The 23,849-nt window shown below is 35.8% G+C and overlaps 1 protein-coding gene across 5 annotated transcripts in view; it reads left to right on the top strand.

The window, feature by feature from the left end:
• Positions 1 to 23,849, top strand: part of nfia.S (nuclear factor I/A S homeolog) — a 184,171-nt gene that overhangs the window by 145,556 nt on the left and 14,766 nt on the right. For 4 of the 5 annotated variants that reach the window (XM_018243802.2, XM_041580112.1, XM_018243801.2 and 1 more), the window contains 3 exons: positions 1,167 to 1,305; positions 6,104 to 6,186; positions 21,232 to 21,320. In XM_018243802.2, the coding sequence (XP_018099291.1) occupies positions 1,167 to 1,305; positions 6,104 to 6,186; positions 21,232 to 21,320 (311 nt within the window). The remainder of the gene's footprint in view (positions 1 to 1,166; positions 1,306 to 6,103; positions 6,187 to 21,231; positions 21,321 to 23,849) is intronic. The other variant, XM_041580113.1, reaches the window with a different exon arrangement.

The following is a 23,849-nucleotide window of genomic DNA, read 5'->3' on the forward strand; positions in this document are numbered from 1 at the left end:
AACAAAGACACCGAGCATTACCTTTCCAGAACGCAAGCAATGTAGCTTTGAGTTCCCTCTACAAGGCATTATAATGTGTTTCTTTGAGCCTACTTCCCATGCCCAATAAAATGGAAAAGGTAACACAATAAGCTTAAGTTACATAAGTTTTGTAACGTTATTGTTGTTAGATATATTTCTTTGTAAAGTGTTTTGCTTGCATCAACAAGTTGGATGTGTGCTCTTTTGGTTTGACAAATTAGTTTCTGTACTAATGAAGCCAGCAGTTGACATTTTAACTGTAAATATATTATGCCAAGCTGGCACTCACACCCAAAATCAAACAATATCATACTAACAGAAACTCATTCAGGTACAAGAGAAGGCCCTGGTTGTTAAAAGTTACAGTATAAAAAGGTTAGGGTACATGAGAAAAAACAAGGAAGTAATACAAAGTAAGTAAGGTTCTTGGGAGTAGTCCTTTATATATTTGTATAACTCACAGGCTTTGTTAACCTTATCTAAATTGTCACCACAAAAGAGACAAGCCTTGCTTTAGAATGGTTGGATTACATCCCATATCCACACTATTACTTGCAGAAGCACTAATGAAGATAGAGAGAGAGAGAAGCCATTTTTCAGTTTGAATGATTACAAACATTGTGCAGTTTACATGATGTTAAACTGCAATGCTAAACTGCATAAATAAATTTAATTAGTTGGCCTGAAAGTATAACACATATTTATACCATATATGTGCTGTCGAAATATGAGACCCTCTTGACTAAATTTCCATGACACTACTTACTACTTTACTTTTGCTCTAATAGCTCATAATGTATTTTTAAATTCTTTGTAGATAATTTTAAACATTAAACCTGTGAAGTATACATTGGTACTGCTAAATATCTGGCCAGTCAAATGTGATATGATATTAAAGGAGACCTAAAGCTCAACTAAAGAAATGGGGCAGAAATATTGTACATTATGTTTAGAAATTAGCAGCAACCAAGGAGTTTCATGACTTTATTTTAGCTGTCGCTAAACTCAAAGTGACTTAGAATTTCCTTATATTATATAAAAAGGTGAGTCTATGTATAATATATATTTTGTTATTTGTATCTAATCTATTATCTATCCGAGACATGCCACATCCATGAAAATCTAATTTCTACTGTCTCTTACAGCCTAACAGCAGCGGGCAGGTCGTCGGAAAGGTGCCCGGCCACTTCACTCCTGTGTTGGCGCCATCCCCACACCATGGCGCAGTGAGACCAGTTACCCTAACCATGACAGACACTAAACCTATTACTACATCCACTGAAGGTGAGGCAGATGAATTCACTATTAAGTGCTATGTTTAGCAACTACTCTGTACTTCAACCATGGTTTGTTTGTAATCCATTTTATCTCATTAAAAAGCCAAGTAAGGAACCTCTGTGTGAAATATTCACATGTTAACAATTTAAAGGTGTTTTTCACATTAAATTAACTTTTAGGGGCAGATTTATCAAAGGTCGAGGTGAATTTTCTAATTCAAAAAATTTTAATTTCAAGCTATTTTTTGTGTACCAAATCTGATTCGAATTTGAAAAAAAAAGAAAATTCGAATATCAAAATTTATCTTGTACTATATGAACTGTAAAAATGAAAAAATAAAGACCAATTGAAAAGTTGCTTTGAATTACCCATTCTATAACACACTTAAAGGGAAGTGAATGGAGAAATACACTTGATATGAACTGTTGGAAAGTATACTATATAGAGACTTTGGGAGTTATTTATTAAAGTCCGAATGCTAAAAACTCAAAAAAATGTAATTGTTTTTTTTACTATAAAATGCGATTATTAGTGAAAAAAAACCTTGAATTTTTCGAGATTTATTATATCCCGAGGCTGCAAAAATTCTGAATCCGAAAATCCGCCATCTCAGACCTCCCGAGGTTGTATATAACTCAATGGGAGAGGTCCCTATGCTATTTGGAAGTTTCTTTGGGCTATACTGGAATTAACCCAGAGAATCCAACTATTTTGTGCTTTTCATGCAAAAATCCGAGAATTTGGGCTTTTTGAGAAAAAGCACTAAACAATCATATTCTGGAAAAACCTCTGAAAAATTGTATGATTCGTGTTTTCGCTTGATTTTATTGAGTTTTTCCCCAATCTGATTAAATTGTGCTTTTTTTAAATAATAGATATGGTCAAATCATGGATTCTAGCTTGGTTGGACTTTTTTATTTTAAAAAATCTGAAAAATTCAGATTTTGATAAATAACTCTCTTTGTGTTGACACTGTTCATCCCCACGATTTTATGTATAAATCACCAAAATAGTCCTTTTTAAGAGAGTGGAAGAGCAGGAACAATAATCATGGATTGTATGTGCTGTATGTCCAGCGAAGCATCCCAAGCCGAGAAAGTCTCCCTGCATATTTCCCTCAAGTCAGCTAGCAAACATTGCAAAAATAATATTGTAAAAAGTAATTTTTATTATATACCTTTGTCACAATATTTATGATGATACTTGTGTAGTCAACATAGGAATACAATTATTTATGTTACAAATGTCTAGATGGCTAATATGAAAAACTTAATGACTGGTCTGTACAGATAAGTAGACAAATTCGATTAAATTCTACCCATATTATATAAATATTATAACCCCCCAAGAAATATTACCTATGTGACAATTAATTAATGTGCCAAGGAAGTGGTTTACTCTTTAAATGTATAGTTACCTAATTACTGCATGTACATTTAAGGAACATACAGTGGGGGAATAAGCTTGGCCCCAGTTTTCTGTTAATGTTTGGGAGCACACTTTCCCAACAGCAACCCAAAAATGTAGAGTAGGTCATGCGATTTTTATCATGCCGCAATATGTCAGTGGTTCATTTCACCATATCATATTACATCTTCAAGAATGTAACATACAATAGGATTTTAAATAGGAATTAAAGCATGAGAATTCTGAAATTATATTAAATATAGCATTAATTAAACACTAGTGGAAAGGGTAAAATCCAGGCAAAATGTAAAAACATTAATATAGCTTGTTTTCTTAGTACTGCCGTTACAGAAAGCATCTGTGCAAAGCAAACTGACACAGTAAGGGGTTAACAGGAGTGTCAAGAGACTAGCTAATCTCTTCTAATTGAAACTTGCTTGAGGATATATAAACGTGAAAATTCATGCTAACTGGGAAGTATGACAAATGTCTGATTACATGGATTTAATATGATCCCTGCAACATTGCTTTCCTAATTAGGCCCTGAAAGTGCATGAAGAATGCTCAAGATACCTGAAATCTAGATTTTCTGATTTTCTTTCCTTCCTTTTTGTTGGCCACAAAGAAGTAGTGTAGCATTTTAAAATTGTGCAGTTTATATTATGTTAAACTGCAAAGCTAAACTGTGTACGTACATGTAATTACTTGACCTGAAAGCACAACAACAACACATATTTACTGTATACCATATATGACAACATTTCCATGGCATTTCAATGATACAAAACAAAAGGTCCAGAAGCATATATCTTACTTTATTCCCTTCCCATTACCCATATTTTAGCTCTAATAGCTCATAATGTATTTTTGAGTTATATATCATTTTAAACCTTATACTACCTGTGAGATATACACTGGTACTAAATATCTGGCCAGTCAAATGTGATGTTCATTGGCTGTCATTATTTTTCAGTTCAAGTTCCACCGCCCCCCCCCCCCCGTTTCTGTACCGTTTCTGAAATTATCAAGTTCATCTTCACTATCCCTCTCTCAGGCATCTGTTTCTCTTCATTCTGCCTTCATGCAGCAGTTGTGTGTCAGATATTCATTGACAGTTAGATCCAATATATCTTATAGGGGGAGGGTCCTTTTGTCTAGAGTATGTATTATAGTTTAAGCTATTAAAATCACCAGACATCATTCATGTCTCTCTACATGCAGGATTTGTGCAAAAGGCAGTTATTTTGTTATATTTTGTTCTTACTGGAATCAGTTATTTGAGTGAGCTCTAATTCATCTGTTAGGAAAGGAAGCCCCCCCCCCATAAGATATACTGGATTCAACTGTCAATGAATATCTGACACCAAAATGATGCAGAATATTTAATTGATTGTATTTAGAAAGTTTCTTATTTCAGTATGATAAAATTAAATAACATTTTCATTCAAGTTTACACAAGTCACTAGGGCTAAGGGGCACAAGAGATCTCCTTCACATTCTGTCCAGTGTAAGATCAAAGGATGTGTGCATGCAAGACTGGGGGGTGGGGACAGGGAAGGTGAATAATGCTGGCCTCTGGGTGCCATAGCAAGGAATCTGGCACCCACTCCCCCAGGAATCACGGCCCCCATAATTCATTACAAGGTTATAGGTATGGGGGGGGGGAACATTTCTTAGCAGTCATTCATCCATCATTATCAGTTATCAAGAATAACTAGGAGAGGAAATTAATAATCTCCCCAAATCTCCCTCAAACTAACTTTCAGGAGTTCCACTTATTACACAAGCACATAATTGCATTTAGAGTCTGAGTATCAGTGTTTTATGTAAACTTGTTGATGTCAGCTTTGGCCAGTGATAGAAACAAAGCTGCAGAGATTTCACAGTTGGGTACTACATGATGTTTGCCGGAGTGTTGAGACACGTATTTGTGTTTTTCCAAACATGTTTGGCAACAAGGATCCATGTCAGCCAGATGTTTTCATTTCATTGCCTTTCTCTTTGAAACATTCTGAAAGATTCAAACTTTTCTTTACTGGGGAAGTGGCAACTATCTATAGGCTATAGTAGGGGTGCCCAAACTTTTGGCTCTCTGGGCCACATTGGAAAAAGGAAAATTGTCTGGGGCCACACATGAAATACACAAACACGTTTGATTTGTAAAAGTAAAGGAAATAAAAATACTATAAGACCTAAAAGTTCTTTTATTAGTCAATGTTCTTTCCAGATTTTGAAATCCCTTTCATCCATCCCAACTTTTTGTTTATTCGACCTTTATGTTTGTTTAGTTAGTGTCTGAGTGTTTAACAATGAATACATTTATTGAACACCTGCGTTTGCAGCTAGGCTTATATACTGGCTTGTAGGAATGCACATTGCAATTTTATGTAAACACCGGTGGACTTTCCCTGAAATAGTCTCAGCCATAAAACAATGCACATTATTGACTGGAGTACATACAGTGGGTAATATGTGTAAAAACTGAAGACAGAGCCATTCTTGTGTTAAGTCATTTCACTTTACTAAATGAAACCATTCCAGTTTCTGTTTTATGGAACCTTTCTCTTCCAACTATACTGCACAGTGACAAATAATCCAGTCTATCTTACAATTTATTTATTTGTGTATTATGCTGAAATGAACAGACCTTAGTCAACCATGGCTTCAGAAATAAAAGATGTTGGGTTCATAAGTGGGACAGTAATAGATATTCTGGGGCATTGTTTTTGTCTTTACCACAAACCCTACCTCACTGTAGCAGCTTCAGCTAGAGGCTTGATGCCTGACAAAAGTAAGTGATGGTGGGCTGGAGGTGGAAGGGTTTTAGAAGATTTAGCAAGCTAAATTGGACATGAAGCATTTTAAAGTGATACAGACACATTCACCTTGCTTTCTTTTGCGCTCTGACCAAGCAAGAGGGTGATTGCTAGTTGGGTGGTTGTTTTTACATTTGTCTCTTAAAGATACTGTACCAGGGGTGTTTATTTTCTGCCTATAAAGAAGTGCTACCTAAGGCACTTTAATTGCATCCAATTAAAAATGCCCCAGTATGTTGCTATCTCTTTAAAGGAAACTGCTGGCTTCCAGCTCAAGGAGCTTTGTCCATAAAATCTAAAATAGCTTTACCTTTAGTGACATAAAGACTGCATCATTGGTTTGATATTAATGGAAGAGCCTAGACCTAGTCATGTGTATGGGAGAAGATAAACAGTAAAGGAATATTCTGTGCTGCCAATGAACTACTTCAGACACGATTCTGTCTAGGAAAGGAAATTAAAATAATTTTGTGTACAAATGTAAGTTACAGCAATAAAATCAAGATTTGTTGTTCATTTGCAAAGGTAAAAATATTGGGTGTTAATGATATGTTTTGATTAGTTCATCTGCTTTTTTTCAGCCTATACAGCCTCTGGCACATCGCAAGCTAACAGATATGTGGGACTGAGCCCAAGAGATCCAGCCTTCCTTCACCAGCAACAGGTGGGCCACTCTCACATCCGGTGTAATAACTTTGGTGATGCTTTGGGATGGGTGCATAAAGGTCTGCATGCTGCCACTCATAGCTTGGATTAAACAAAATCCTGCTGTGTTTTGATCAGGACTGGGCAAGCCAAATCCCAACACATTTAATTGAGATAAAAAAAAAAAACTTTGTTAGCTTACAAAATGTAGTTTATCCAAGCCATTGTAAGGGATACAAGAATAGATAGGAATACTTAAGATATTTTCCCATCGCCAAAACAAAGAAAAAAACAGGTGGAAGGATTTAATAGGTATTGCAGCTCAAACGTAACTCATCATTCTATGATGTTTGTATTTTGTATGACCAGTCGATGTAAGTGAAAACTGCCACATATCTAAATGCATCTTGTGTAAGGATTTGTATAATGCTAATCATGTACCCACAGCACTGTTCACTGCATATTCAGTGCAGCTTTCAGTGCAGTTAATTGGATGTTATAGTAATAGATACACATGTAGAGAATACAACAACATCAGATATATCATATGAGCCTCAGACTTATTTATAGTTATTTTATGTAAGTTTTTGCACAGGACTTTTTACTTACTGTTCTAATCTGTTCCTAATAACAGATTTGCACTTGCATGGGGCCTGATGTGATACCGACTGGTTTGATAACTGTTTCTCATTAGCCACAGTCTCAGTGAGACATATAGCATAAGTGAAACCCCCTCAGGTCTTGTAGGCAGTAATTAATAATATATGGTACTGGTTTAACTTTGGGCTAGACAATAATATTTTTAAAAATTGCCCTTTATTACAGCTCCCTATAGAGCTGCTACAGCCCCTGTTAGTTTTTCAAATTAGGTGGTGGGTGTGTCCTAACGGTCCCTTGTCAGCACAGTTGGGGGGTGGGAATAGCTAATCACAGCCTTGCAGTCACACAAGCAAAGACAGGCTTCCATTCTCTATCATGTCAGCCTTGCTGCCGAAACTTTATTAAGTTATATTTATAAGAATGCAATGCACTGGAATATTCTCGTTTTTTGTCTACGTCATTGCCGTGCATGGATGCCATAGGCAATGCACACCACTCTACTTCCTGTGGAACAGCAGCTGGCAGTTATAGTTAATACAACTGGGCACATCATGATGCTCTTCTTTTTGCTGTTGTACATACTCTAGCACCCCTTTTTGAATACTAAATAAATAGGCTCCAACCACTAAGGTTTTAAAAATCGTTTAATATCTTTTCAATGCTAAGGTCTTTTATTAAAAGAAGGCAGTGCCATGTTACCTTGAAATAAAAGAGGGTAATTTATGACATATAAACAGAAAGGAAGGCTTTTGTTTAGACAAGCTTCAATTTCAGGCTAATTTTCCAGATATTTTGCCACAGACTGCTTCCAGAAAGGAACTAAGATGCCAAAACGTTATAATAAGTACATTATTTTACATTTAATTGCTTTACATCTGTGTGCCCAGTTTTGACCTGGCAAAATCACGTCTCACTTTCTTTATTTCAGTCTGTTGCACTTTACTTGGTTTCATGGCTTTTCATAACAATGTGTTTAATGTAAATTGTCAAAACATGTAGTCTTGGTCAGCTAGAATTGAATTTGCCATTTCTACTGCAATTCTAATTATGAAATATATACCTTTTTTCAGTAAGTGCTCAGTGCTTAGTTTTTTTTAAAACTATATCGCTGTAGTGCCTTGCGTCTTGTTATTTGAACAAGAGGTGTTAACAGTTCCAGAAAATGACAGTTACCCAAACAAACATGAACTCTCCCAGTGCTTCTGTTGCCTCAGGCAAACCATGAAAATGTGCCCTAACAATCAACACCACCAAGGGGGATGCAAACTACAGCTCTTCAGCTAAACTGAAAATAGAACATCTTTCTCGATAGCCCTGAATAAATGCAAAGATATATAACTTTTAAATAGCAAAATAGCTTCACATAAAAGTGTTTGGATACTTCCTGCAGCCCTCCTTTGAAAATCTATATTATACACAGTCAGAATCTCACACACACTCTTAGACAAACAGCTTCACACACACTTGTGAATATTTACATGGTTACGAAGAGAACATAAACAATAAAATAATCATATACATACAGAACTTAATAAACAAACACAGAAAAAACACACAGACTCCACCGAAATATTGAGCAAAGTCAAACAACTGGCATACACGTACAGCAAACAAGCATAGCGATCTTTAGGCACAAGAACAGGCTTTATTTTTGTCTAGTGATTCAGTGTTAATTGGTGCTGTGCTTTAGTGTGTTGGGGAATGTGACAGGGCCTTTACTGAGGGTTGTGCAGCTGTGTAATGCAATGTGTATGTTAAACAGTATTTAAATAAATGTAAAATTAAAATGGTGATAATGTAATAAAAAACACCAAACAGAACATAAAAGTACATTTTAGAGAGCACTAAGGGACACATCCCTTAGCAAACAGTTGTGCCCAGGGGAAAGCTGTGTTTTGCTCCTGGTGCCCAGAGCCAGCCTCATGAGCCACAGGTGAGCCCTGTTCTTACCATCTGCCATAGGGCAGGTGGTAAGGTCAGGGCCTCATTTCGGTCTGCGCCTTCTTCCACGTCTTAAAGGGGATGTAAAGGCAAAAAAATGAAATCCCATTTTTACTTTCTTTAATGAAAAATAAACCTATCTCCATTATACTTTAATTAAAATATGTGTACCATTTTTATAAGAAACCTGACTGTATGCATATAGATTCTCCCTTCATTTACTTGCTCTGACTGCTGCAGGTAGGACACTTCAGACCGTCCCCAACTGCTCTGCAAGGAAACAATCATACTTTTAAACAGCAGGGGAAGGGACTTCCCAGAACACAAGCTGCTTTGTTTGTTTCCCTGTAGAACAGCCAGCGACTGTGTAGAGATTCATATCTGCAGCAGTTAGAGCAAGTAAATGAAGGGGGGATTTCACTGCATCAGGTTTCTTATAAAAACTGTAGAGATTTTCTAATTGAAGGGGATAGGTTTCTTTTTCAGTTAATAAAGTAAAATGGTATTTTATTTTTGCCTTTGCATCCTCTTTAATGTTTCAAACTCTAGTGGCAGGGACAAAGATCATGGGGCCAGATTTAAACAGATAAACTGGGATTCTATTTCAAGGATTGTTTGCTGCAGCCACTGGGTCTGGAGAGCTGGAGAAAGTTTTCATTAAACAATACAAAAATTATATATATTATATAAATTATATATATCAAATCCACATTAGATTACATGACAACAAAGGACCTTGTGCAGTCTGCGTATTCTGATTATTAATCAGTCTTGCGTATCTGTTTCTATGGCAGATATTATTTGACTTGTGCTGTTTTAATCATTTATGATGATCCCTTAGCAGCAGTCCAGACCACACTGATCATGTGCATGGTCTTGGTCTTGTGATGTTTTACAAAGTTACAATATGATGACCCCCTGTGATTTTGAAAGCATAAATCACTTGTTTAATTAGGCTTCTGGTGCAGTAAGTTCATGTTTATGTTTAGTCTACAAAATACAGCATTTCTAGCATTATTCTATTTAGACTTTAGTTTCCCTTTAATTACAGGCCTCCTGCCGTCTGTCCTTCTTGGATAGAGAGTTAGCCAGCACAGGCAGTGTTATATTCAAGGGGGTAGTTTTAGGTCTCTGTTCTAAATCAGAGCAAAAGAGCTAAAATGCTTTGTGTGTGATTTGGATTTTTTCTTTCTCTTTATATAAAAAATAGTAGAGGATCTGCCATAATGTGCACAAGCATCAGTAAGATAGAGATAGATACAATGACATCTCAATGGAGTAATACATTGGCAAGACCATTGAAACTATATTACTATAATGCTACCGAATCTGTTTTGAATATTAAATATGTAAATGTAATTCTTCTACAAATTATTAGCCGAGCAGAAAACTAATAAAAGAATGTTTGCACAGACATTGCATTAGACAGAGGAGAAAGAACAACAATCCCTGCCCTTCTAGTATATATAATACTTTAAACACCTGGAGGCCATCAATTTAGGACCAAACCCAGAGAAATATTTTTTTCCAGAACATGTATTTATATTTTTCCCTCTCCTTGACAGCGGGTTCATAAGGTCTGGGCTACAAAGTCTAATATCTTGTTAGCTGGAACATAAACCGTACTTTTGTAGTTTGTCAGGCTTGATGTATTTGCTAAAGTTTTTGCCACTCCCATCTCCTCATCTTGCGCTTCTTTAGTGTCTGTTTCATAAGTAATACTAACCTACTGCAAAGTGCCCATGAAGCATTGCCACATCAGACCCATCTGGATTAGAAGGGCCAAGGCACGGTGTGGTCAACTCCGATTAATAGATCACAGTTTTACAAATCTCCGTACAGTACTCCACTACCTAATACAGACACTTGACTTTATATAAAAATAAGTTCCAAACATTGACAGGCAGATGGAGCAAACTTTGTTTTGACATCACATAACACAGTGCATTATAGCTCACCATGGCACAACATCACAATAGAGTCTATAGAGAGAAGGTGTGATCTATTAAATGCATGGTGGGACAAGGTGAGACATATGGCTAGATAGCCAACTACAGATGGATTTGCTCCATCTGTAGGACCCTTAACTGTGGGGGTTTTTTTTGCCTTAGTTAAATAATTTGAAAACATAATAATTATATTTCTGCATCTAGAAAATCCTTAAAAGTACATGGTGTAGCTGTTGTATAAAGTACTCACAAATGCTAATGCAGTTTTTGTATGCTACGTTAAAGGAACAGTAACACAAAAAATTAAAGTGTTTTTAAAGTAATGGAAATATAATGTAATGTAGTTGCTTTGCACTGGTAAAACTGATCTGTTTGCTTCAGAAACACTACTATTGTTCATATACACAAGCTGCTTGTGTAACAATGGCGGAAACTGAAAACAGGTTATATGGCACAGGTTAATTAATGGATAGCAGATAACACCATTTTGTTCTACAGAGCTTATCTGCCCTCATTGCTACACAGCAGCTTATTTATATAAACAATTGTAGTGTTTCTGAAGCAAACACAGCAGTTTTACCAGTGCAGGGCAACACTGAAATATATTTGTATTACCTTAAAACATTTTTAATTTTTGAGGTTACTGTTCCTTTACGGATAGCATTTGCAGATGTTGCTAGTTCAGCTACTCATAAATACCCAATGCATATTGGTTATTTTTTCTTAGTTGCTATGTGTTTTTCTGATCTGATTGAATTTCTTCTGATGTTTACTATGCCAGGTACAGTATATGTGACTGGGACATTAGTCAACTGTAAGTCACGTGCCTAATCAATTTACAAGGGGACTGACCTGTTGCAGTTCATATAAAAGAAGACCTTAATTATTATTAAGGCTTGTTTGACGATTATTTAGGTTTTCATTTCCAATTAGTCCAATTAAAACCTTCCTTAATAGGAATGAACAAATATATTTAACCGCACATTGTGTCTACCCAGTTCAGAATAACACTTATATTTATAGAAACCCTTTGAAAAATATCCCCATGCCCTAATTACTTACATTAAGCAAGTGTACCACAAAGGACATTTGATCGGACATAGGCCATTTTATAAATTTGATGTTGTTTTCAGAAGGGAATCTGATCAGTAGATTGTTAAATAGCAAATTAAATACTATATATATATATAAAATTATACAATGGGTGCCCCAGCACTCTTAGAAGTATACTTGCTGTGTTAGTCGGTGCTCGCTCCATTAGGAGACGCCGTCACATCCCCACATGAAATAGAATATGTAAAGAAGAAGCAGCACTCGTCAATTGCAAAAAATTGTATTAAAAGATCAGAGCATCACTCAAGGCAACATTTCGGACAACACAGGTGCCCTTTGTCAAGCCAAAAAAATTCTCTCAGCATCTCACAGGTATCACATTATATAGGTAACAGACAGGAATATATATATTATATATATATATATATATATATATATATATATATATATATATATATATATATATATTTAATTCAATTAATTATAAGCTATGTTAGCTCTTCTTTCCCTTAAAATGTGCTTTTATCCAACACTTAGTCAAATATCCAACATGACCTCTCAGAAGTCTAATTCTCCTAAGGATCAATACTGTTGCAACAAGTCAGCATTAAATCTTGCTGCACGCATAGCAATTGCACTTAAGGCCTTCATTATTTAGGGTAACTGAAGCCTTATTAACATTATGCTAACACTACACTTAATAAAGAAATTTATGATTATATTTAAACAAATGCAACATGGCTGATTTTGCTTCAAATGGGAAATAGCAACCATGAAAATGATGTTGGTTATTTGATTCTTGTTGTACAGATATGGGAGGTCATAATAAGTATTTACATTATTAGGGACCCTCATATTAGCTAATTTTGAAGTCAATTTTTAAAGACCTGAAATGACAGGTCTTCATCTTCATTTTTTTTTTAAATAAAAATAAAAGACCTCTGTGGAGGCAATGGCCAATGAAGATATAGCTGATGGAGGAATATGGACATTGCAGCACAAAACAGTTAAACATGTGTGGTTGTAAATGCTAAAATGCTGCTTGCCTATACTCTTAAAAAAGAGTGCAGGAAACAAGATACTAATAATTTATATAATATTTAGACAAAGAGGATAAAATAGGATTTAGAATTATTTCTTAAGGTGACAGGTCCCCATGAAACATTTTTAAAGGTTTAACAACCCCTTTAACTTCTGTCATATTAGCTTACAACTTGTTTTTTCTGCTGTAGCGCAGATGTTTCATACCTGTTGCCCCCCCCAGGTCTACAAGCCCCACCCCCCAAGAAGAATATAATTTGGTGTTTCCCTTGCCAACAAAATAAAGAACAGCAGAGGGGTAAAAACTGCTTTAATTACTTTGTCAGTGTAAACCTTGCCCTGTGAGGCATGACTAAAGTGAGATTGATTTACTGTGTCCTCTTTCTGCTTTCCAAAGATTTAAAAGAAACCACTCTGATAGTGGCAGCTACTAAATGCATTTAACTTAAACTCTCCCATGATGGATGAAATGGAGAAGCAAGCGATACAGGCAATGCAGACAATCAATCATTTTATATTAGCTTAGAGAATTTCTAAATTAAGCAGTGGATGATTTTAGCAGTGCTAAAGCCTTTTAGACATCCCACAACCCCTTTTAATATACATTGACCCCTTTGGAAGAAATACTGTCACAGGTATTCTGAGATTCATGTGCAGTGGATGGGGGGATGGGTATTAAGAATATGTATTAATTCATGGGAAATGAGAGATATTGGCAAGTACATTCCTGAGTGCTTTTTTCCCTAAAACTGTTATAAAACATATGTGAATTGTAGGAATAACAGGTAAGTTGGTACAAGAACTGTGAGCCTGAAGGTGATCCATACTGGACCGGCATAAAAGAACACAACTCTAGCCAGTGTTACATTTCCATGCAAATCCCACTACCCTACGCTTTTCTCATGACACACATTACAATGTACTTTCCAATAGGCTATGTTGTTTTTAGCCTTTTTTTTTACTATTAGAATAGTCCATTTGTTTTTCTATGACAAGAAGCACAGTACATTGATTACGTTGTCAGGTGGTTAGCTACAGGGGTTGGAACTCAATACACATTGTTGAGCTGACAATGGGTATACTTAAGAGGATACTAAATAAATACAGTAAATAAATGCTGACTTTGAATAAAAGAATATTGGTGGCCATACACGGGCAGATTAAAGCTGCCAATATTTATCCTGTAGAACATTTCGGCATTTTATCTGCCCATGTGGCAAAAATTGGGCAGATATAGATCGGTCAAGTTTGATTTTTCATACGAACCAGGACCGCATCGGCTAGTTGATGCGGTCCTGCAAACCATCGGAGCCCATTCCTAGTATTGTAATCCGATTGTTCGGCCCCAGGGCCGAACGTTTGGATTCATCCGATATTGCCCAGCCGCTAGTGGGCATATCGAGTTAAGATCCGCTCGTTTGGCAACCTTGCCAAACGAGCGGTTCTTATAGTATATGGCCATCTTAAGAGTAGAAATATTTCCCATTGCTGACAGCATATTATACTTTGCTCTGTTGCTGTTTTGGTGGATGAGCACTAGTAAAGTCCATGCACAGCCCATTTCCAATTAACATGTTTGTGTATTTTTTAGCTAAGGATTCCAGTGCATGTTTTGTTTGGAACTTGTGTCTGATTTAAGAGCGCAGGTGCAATTTTGCAAGTTGCTAGTCTGCAAGTCCCCATAATTATGCTCCAGTTCTGGGAAATATTGCTGCACTGTTAATAAAAACATGAGTGATTGTGTTACAATTTTGCACTTTGCACTTGCTTTGCAAATTAGTCCCAGGAGCTGACTTTCAAACACAGGTCTCAATTGCTCAAGTGCAGCTTAGTTTTGAACACTCTGATATGGGTTAGAAAGATTTAGAAAAAAAATTTAGAAAATGAAAGCAAACACCTGATGGTTGCTATTGGCAACTGCACTTTTGCAATATACAGTGTAGTACCTTGATTTGTAATATATAAGCATGTAATGCATCAACGTTTTGTTAGGTGGCCACTATAAGGGGGTAATTTACGAAACATGCAAAAACCCTGAAAAAATTGTGATTTTTTTAAAATAAAATCAGACTTTTAAAAAAATCACATATTATTCTTAGTTTATTAAACCCCGAGTATGGAAAAATCGGAAAATCTGGCATCTCAGAGCTGTCGATGTTGCATGTAAGGTGAATGGGAAAAGTTCCAATGATTTTTTGATGTGCACTGGGTTTCGTGCAATACCCCGAAGTTTTTGGGCAAAAAAAAATAAGAAATCTCAGTTTTCAGGTGAAAAATCTGAAAAAAATTGTGAAAATCAGATTTTTCCTGCAAAGCACATTTTCGAGAAAATGTAATAATAAATAAGCGTAAAAATCCGAGCAGAATTGATTGGAGTTTGCAACAGAAAATGTTAAGATTAAATCGGACTTTGATAAATAACCCTCTAAATCCAATAGCCCAGAACAGATAGAGGGGCATTGACAAAAAGTGGTGTAAAATTGAGTCAAAGATTTCATTTGCAGCAAAAGGCAATTTCATTTATTTTTTTATAACTTTTTTTCATATTAACATACCGTATTTGTTAACATTTATAATGCCCCTGTTGCTTATCCCTGGCTCTTCAGTGATAATGGGAAGCTGTCCTGTAGTAAATTTAACTGTCAATTGTAAATATTTTGTTTCCCAGAATGCATTTCAGAGGAGAACATATTACATGCAGGGACAAATCAGATGCATTCTTACACTAGATAAGCTTTTAAACAATATCTGTTGTTATAACCACATCTTACCTTCCCCTGCAAATATCAGAGAGGGAAATCACTTAATCCAGGTGCATCCTCTGCTTGTTCTTTTATTCTGCATAGGTTTGAACCATTTCGTAATGATATATGTAGCCTAAATTGATCACTGAATTTTTTTTTCAGAGGACAGCGTTAGCTGTAGGCCTGAGAGAGCAGCTCAAATGGGCTCTTTAATGGGTCCAGGAAGCTAACCTATCAACACAATGGAAGCTCTTTTTGTGTCTCTTATCATAAATGACAGTTTGACGTAAAACTGGAGCACGTGATTGCTAGGGTGGTATGAAAATGGATAAGAGGTCACCTTTTACATATACAAGAGGGAAAGGAAATACATTTGAAGGAAGCCTCTGTTTAAACAATGTTGTTATGCAAATTATATAAATGTTTCACTCTAGCAGTTTAACCCACACTTGTCAGCTTGCAGATTTAGTTTTTTTGTGTGAAAAAAGCAAAGGAAGCCTACATCATGTTAAATTGTAGGGCAACGGAACACAGGATCATTTGTGCACTCTACATTTTTTAATAGTCCACTCATGCCTGAAATAGCCCTCCATGACAATTGCCTTTCTCAATTGCAATTCTCACCTGAAAAAATAGGTGTGACAAGGTATGTGCCTTAGGCTACAAGGGGGCAAAACAGTGCCTGTTTTTAAACTTTGAAAGTTTTTCAGTGTAGAGAGTGCAATTGCATTGTGCCATTGGAAAAGCTGCTTCAGGGCAACACCAGGCGAAGAATCACCCTTGCCTGAAAATGTCCTCTACCACATTTTCAGGCGAGAATAAAGGGAAATCGCTTTCTTTCAGCTCTGCTCGGGCCTCAAGAATTGAACAAAGCAAAACTCAAAATAAACCTTTCTTGCCACTGCAAGCACAATTATTGTTACTTACCTCTTTCTTACCATAGTGATCATTTTAAAAAGGCATATAATCTAGTCTGTGTGATCTTAGCCTGCAGTTATAACCATACTCGTAATAATATGTATTTGTTAAGAATCATTTGCATAGAAAATAAGGGCACTGACACATGGTAACAAAAACAATAGAAAACACATTTATAAATCTTCTGTCATGAAAACCATAACATTTAGAGGCACATTTATCAAAGGTCAAAATTTGGATTCATGTGAGTTTTTTTTAAACTCCCTTAAATTCGAATATACTCAAAATATGACTGGGGGGTTATTTAAGAAAAAAAACGAATATCTAAAACTCAGACTCATTTTATCGACCCAAAAACTCGAATCGAATTAGTTTCTAATTCGACCAAACTCGATTTGCATTTTTCTCAGAAAAAAACTCAAATGTCTGGAAGGCTACAAACATCTCCAAATTGGTCACCGGACCTCTCCCAGTGACTTATACATGAATTCAGCAGGTTTTAGGCGGCAAATAGTCAAATTCGAATTCTTAAAGGGCCAGAGTTTAATAAATCTCAAAAATCTACTTTGGATTTTTAAAAAAACTCAAATTGAGTTTGGATAATTCCCTAGTCAAATTAGACAGTTTTGACAAAAAAAAAAAAAGTGAAATTTCAAATTTTCAATTCAACCCTTAACAAATCTGCCCCTAAAAGCCATACTGAAAATATTTCCCTCAAATGTGGACTTTTGCCCTTTGTAATGTGTGCTATAAGCTCAGCTATTTGGAATAAGCAATTAACAAAATGAAAATGATTTGAGACAGTATTATTGCAGTAGATTTCAGTGGAGGAGCAGAGCACAGCTCAGGTAGGCAAAAAAAAAGCTAGGCATTTTTAAGAAGACCTGGAATTTGTGGTTGCTCTGTACTCAATCGTTGCATTAATACTTGTGTATGTGTTTAACCACAGCAGACACCATGCTGGCTTAGATATAATGCTTGCAGTTTAAAGCAGAAAAAGAGTCCAGACCAAAACACTTTGACTCCCTGCCAAAAAGTGAATCCTGTTGTGACAAAAACATTACTGAGGCTTAACCCTGTGGCTACAAATTATTAAATTGAGAAGGGCATTCCAAAGACTTTGTGAAGACCAAGGGGACATTAATATTGTAAGCATAGTTTGGGAGACAGCATACATATAGATAGTTTCTATTTTCCAAGTTTGTAGCATTAGGTCTCTGTAATTACTGAGGTAGAGGATGATAGTACATGTATGTGCATTTTTTTTTCTCCTTGCTAACATTTCCTGTATTTGTAGTAGTGCATATATTGGTCTTATTTTCAGCATCTTTATGCTAAAACTTTATAGATTTCATTTATGAGGTCGGGATTTACCATAATTTAATTCAAAGTCTAGTCACAATAAATGAGGACTCTGGTTATAGTGATGCTCTTTCACTATTGATTAGACTGGGAGAGAAGATGTTACAGGCAGTTAAACAATACTGGTTGTAGTGTATCATTCACATTTTTTAGTATAATCAGCTCTATTGGTTCTTCCTCAAGGTCAAGGTAGTAGTAACTAGGCTAGCTCGAGAACAGAATCCATTCAAGTCCGGTGACTCCCCAGGGAGTCTGCATACACAGAATTTTGGGGAAGATTCCAGTGTCTGGAACAGGCGCTTATGTCTGTACCGATATCCGATGAGTTTGTGGTTTCTGCACAAAAAAACTACGAAAAAATCATAGTTTTTGCGCAAAACTCTGAACAATACAGAGTTTTCGGGGAAAGCTCCAAAGTTTGCCCAACCCTATTTTTTCTGGCTATAGGGTCCATTCAGGCAATCAGAGTTGCTCAGATTTCTAAGTTAGAAATACTGAGATAAATTCGGACCTTGATAAATTTTCTAACCCTCCATAGAGGCATACTATGCATGCGCTCCAACTAATTTTCATTATATAATAATATGTTATATTATACTATATATATATATATATATATATATATATATATATATATATATATATATATATATATATATATATATATATAATTATATTATAGCTATGCATTCTGCAGTCACAAGATGATTTATGTTCAGCAAACTGTATTTTTTTTAATTATGATTTACCGTAAAGGTGAATTCAACCCGTAATAAATAAAAACCCTCCCCCCTACCCTGGGTAGACCCCCCTCCCCCCAGCCTACCTGGGGCAAATGCCTCTAATTTTTTACTCACCCCTCTGTGCAGATTCTGGCCTCGGAGTTCAGTCATCTTCTTCTTCTCCTCCGGTAATCTTCGTGTATCGGCGGCATTTTCAGCACATGCGCAGTTGGAGTAAATTTCTGTTCCCGAATCACTGTGCATGCGGCGAAAGTGAAGAAAATTCTACAGGCAAACACATTGCCTGTAGAAGATTTTTTTTGCAAAGGTTTTATTTATGTGCATGTAGCAAATATCTGGCAATTATGTCGCAAATAATCTTATATTTTTACGACTAGTAGTTTTTGGCATACTTCTAACGTAGTTGTGACTGGTAGCGCTAGTATGTGCACATAATTTATTACAAGTCATGTGACAGAAAATGCACAGTTTCCTAAACTGGCCATAGACACAAAGATCCGATCGTACGAATCGAGGATTCGTACGATTTTCGGATCGTGTGTGGAGAGTCCCGACATTTTTCGTCCGTTGGAGATCGGTCGTTTTGGACAGGTTAAAAAATTTCTGTCAGCTGCTGATAATATCTCTGCATTGACGATCGTACGATTTTCAGTGGGAGACTGTCTCCAGCTTTTGTCGGACATAACTTTCGTACGATTGCTGTCAGGGGCAGAACATCGGCTGATCTGTTCTTTTCTACTTGATTTGATCTGAATGGTTAGTGGCAGGAGGGGAGATGGGGGGAGTCTGATCATTCGAGGATCTATGTCCAGCTTAAGACACAAATGTCTGCGTCCAAAGTAGCACATTAATTGCACTTTAAAACATTTGTGCTCTACATTATTAAATATACCATAAACACCAACCCCAATAATGACCTAATGTGATTTAGGAGATTGACAATGCTAATATGATATAACAGATCCACCTGTATTGGTCATGCATGTTTAACAAAGCTTTATAGGCTTAATGCAGTGAGAACTGTTATACAGGTACATGACCTGTTATCCAGAATGCTTGGGATGTTGGGTTTTACGGATTTCTGTAATTTGGATCTTCATACCTTAAAGGGATCCTGTCATCGGAAAACATTTTTTTTTTCAAACCGCATCAGTTAATAGTGCTACTCCAGCAGAATTCTGCACTGAAATCCATTTCTCAAAAGAGCAAACATATTTTTTTATATTCAATTTTGAAATCTGACATGGGGCTAGACATTTTGTCAATTTCCCAGCTGCCCCTGGTCATGTGACTTGTGCCTGCACTTTAGGAGAGAAATGTAACTGAATGTGTCTCAGTGGGACATGGGTTTTTCCTATTGAGTGTTGTTCTTAGATCTACCAGGCAGCTGTTATCTTGTGTTAGGGAGTTGCTATCTGGTTACCTTCCCATTGTTCTTTTGTTTGACTGCTGGGGAGGTAAAAGGGAGGGGGGGTGATATCACTCTAACTTGCAGAACAGCAGTAAAGAGTGATTGAATTTTATCAGAGCACAAGTCACGTGACTTGGGGCAGCTAGGAAATTGACAATATGTCTATGTTTGACTGCTGGGGAGGTAAAAGGGAGGGGGGGTGATATCACTCTAACTTGCAGAACAGCAGTAAAGAGTGATTGAATTTTATCAGAGCACAAGTCACGTGACTTGGGGCAGCTAGGAAATTGACAATATGTCTAGCCCCATGTCAGATTCAAAATTGAATATAAAAAAATCTGTTTGCTCTTTTGAGAAAAGGATTTCAGTGCCGAATTCTGCTGGAGCAGCACTATTAACTGATTCATTTTGAAAAAAAAAATGTTTTCCCATGACAGTATCCCTTTAAGTCTACTAGAAAATCATGTAAACATTAAATAAACCCAATAGGCTGATTCTGTTTCCAATAAGGATTGATTATATCTTAGTTTGGATCAGGTACAAGCTACTGTTTTATTATTACAGAGAAAAAGGAAATTATTTTTAAATATTTGGATTATTTGGATAAAATGAAGTCTATGGGAGATGGCCTTTCTTCAATTCAGAGCTTTTTGGATAACAGGTTTGTGGATAATGGACCTTATACCTGTATTATCTCCTGCTTCAATTTCACATTTCTCCATAGACTTCTATTGAGTTTTCAAACCACTAATTGAGTTTTTGTCTAAATTAAGTTGTACCAGCATCTGATAAGATTTCGTGTTTAGACAGATGATCAGCACTACTATTTATTGTTACATTTCCATATAGAAATGCAGAAATCATCATTATCGTCATCATTGTCATTTATCTAGCAACGGAAAGTTACTAAGTGCATAACCAATATAAATTGCTGCAAGGGATAATAATCATTAATAAATGCTATGTCTCTTTAAAATAGATTTATGTATTCCATCTTCCATTTTGTGGTGCTATTGCTATGGCTGCTATTGTGAAGTAACTTTTCTGACAACTATAATATCTCTCACTCCAGGATGAAAGGCAATATCCTTAGTGAGCTATCCTTCCTCCCAACAAAATTTATTGTAAGCCTAAATAGTCTCTGCCTAATTCCTTTTAAATTCTCCAGATTTAAATATAAGATGAGCTATCTCAGAGTAAGCTAACCTCAAGGTTTTGTGGCATTGCATGTCTTCATTTAAATACTAAAATAAACTGCAGTACTTTTGGATACGTGTCTGACTGCTAGGTTTCAATTGACAGCTGAGGATTTGTGACTGGACCATGAATCAAAACGGCAGGCATTTATACCCCAGTGGCAGTGACGATACATTGGGAATAACTTGGCAAAGGTAACATTTTAATTATTTCCAAACCTCCAGTACAAATGACACTAAGATATGCAGTAGTACTGTTTAAGCTCCCCACCTACACCCTCCTAAACAGTTATTTACATATTGCAATTAAAATACACATTTCTGCACAACAATAGCTAACGATTTGTCTAGTGCTAAACAATATGCTACACAGCTTCCATTTAACCTTACCAATGTGTCAATGTGGTAAATATATTAGGATATTTTGACATTATATGGTCTCTTCAAGTCAAGAAATATATTGGTTAAATAACTTGTCTTGGATATTAACTGTAATTGGCCTACCCCGCTAGATGCTTTTCAAGCGGGGTAGAGGAAGTGTTTTGTGAGCCACTGACCTGTGGCCCGAAAATGCAAAGTTCAATGTAGATCTTCATTGCTTAACTGGGTCAATAGCTGTGCATAAGTGGGATCTCAGAAGTCTGCAAAACCAGCTGAAGAGGTGCCATCATATGCACAGATAATTGCACAGCATGGCTAGCTATGAAATATACAAGAGAATTTGCTGCTTATTGGTTAGTTAAAACACCACATTTAAAAGATATGAACATATATTTGGAGATTTCACAAAAGTAAATTTAAAAACAAATAGGCTACAAACTTTAGCACTTGCGCTTACATTTTTTTCTTACTTTATGCAAAGTATAATGCTAATGTACAGTATATATAATATATATATTATTTTATGTATGTGTATTATATGTATATTAGTGACTGTACAATAGCCAATATATGGTTTTGACCACTTTAACCAGGGCATATATTCTTGCACGCTTGAAAATATTTCATCACACACAGTACAATTTGTACATGCATTCGTTGACAACATAACTAATCTACTAATAACTAACTGGTTGCTGATGACACAGCTCTGATTTAGCAGTATTCTAAGGTAAGAGAAAAGCATGTCTTGTATAAATCATCATAGCATAATTATAAAGCTTACTAACAAAACCAAACTAACTAACAGCTATCCCTAACATGTTAGTTATGCTCATCTAGTGGGGGAACACTTTGGGGTTATTTATCAAAATCCGAATTTATCTCACTATTTCTGGAAAGTCACTCCGACCAAATCTGCACTGACTTTTCCCCCTATTTATCATTACATTTTCCAAAAAAAAATATTGTGCGGGAAAAGTCTAGATAATATTGAAATAAAATCCTAATCTGCATTTTTTTTTTTGGATTTGATGATTGAATACCACAGCTTTTTCAGATTTGACACCCCAATACTGCAACTTTTTCGGAAACCCATCGCAAATCAGGATATCTTTGGGACATCTGCCATTGACTTCTACATGAACTCAGCAGGTCTGAGATGGAGTACTTTTTTATTCTGACTTTAAACACCATCTGGGTTTAATAAATCACGAAAAATTTGAGGTTTTTTTTTCTACGAAAAATTGTGATTTTCCCTCTTTAAAAGCTCAACCAGAAAAAAAATTGGACTTTGATAAATAACCCCCTTTATGTCATAATGTAAAAAATTTCAGGGACCTACAGTATATTAAATTTGGTTTATGGAGAAAAGAATTCCTTGGCTACTGATTTTTTTATGTGAATAAGTGTTATTCTGTGCCAATTAATGATTATAAATGCTGAAGGTCTCTTTAATAGCTAGACTACAGATTTGATAATGTTGATTTGTAACAAATGATGGAATTGATATAGATGCATGTATATTTTGCAAACATACTTCATGTTAAAAAAATCAGTTTTGTTTTGTTTAACAAAAAATTTTTAATTTTCCATATGCATTTTGATTTCACCTCTCACATGGAGTATTTCTGTTTAACTGTTAGGGCTCACTTTATATTCCTGTATAGGTCTCCATTATTTCATTACTTTTACAAAAAGGCAACATTGTGGTGGGTAATATAGGGCTGCATGACGAAAAACCTCTCAGTGTAAGGAAAGCTAAAAGGCAGTTTTAAGGGCATGGTGAAAACTTACAATGTATTTTATTAACACACATCGTGGCATCCGTTTTGACACAGTAAACCTGAAAAAGTTGCAGTCATCTAAAGCCATCTAAAACCTGCCGAATTCATATAAAAGCCAATGGCAGATGTCCCCTTAACCATTTGAAAATGTTTTAAACCTCACGAAATGTTCGTAGTGTTCAGGGTTTAATGCTGCTTTTTCTGAGAAAACGCACATTTTTCATGGTTTTTGGGCAGCAAACGCAAAACATTAGGGGTTTCACACGACAATCCCAAAAAGTCACGTTTTTTCTGAGTTTTTTTTCTTGATGAATAAGGACAAATTTTTCTAAAAGTTTTCTTAAGACAAAGGTAGTTTTCTTTACAATATTGCACTGCATGTTATATAAGTTGTGAAAAACAAGATTTATGTATAAAAATGTTAGTGAAAATACTCTGTGTTTAAAGGTTGATTTTGCATAAAGCTTTGTGGACTTACTGCTTCATGTAAATCATGGTTGTTTTATTAGTATTTATTTTTGTTTGAACCATTATTCTTTGTAGAAATTGTAATAATGAA

The sequence above is a fragment of the Xenopus laevis genome, chromosome 1S (assembly GCF_017654675.1).
Source record: "Xenopus laevis strain J_2021 chromosome 1S, Xenopus_laevis_v10.1, whole genome shotgun sequence".
Taxonomy (NCBI): domain Eukaryota; kingdom Metazoa; phylum Chordata; class Amphibia; order Anura; family Pipidae; genus Xenopus; species Xenopus laevis.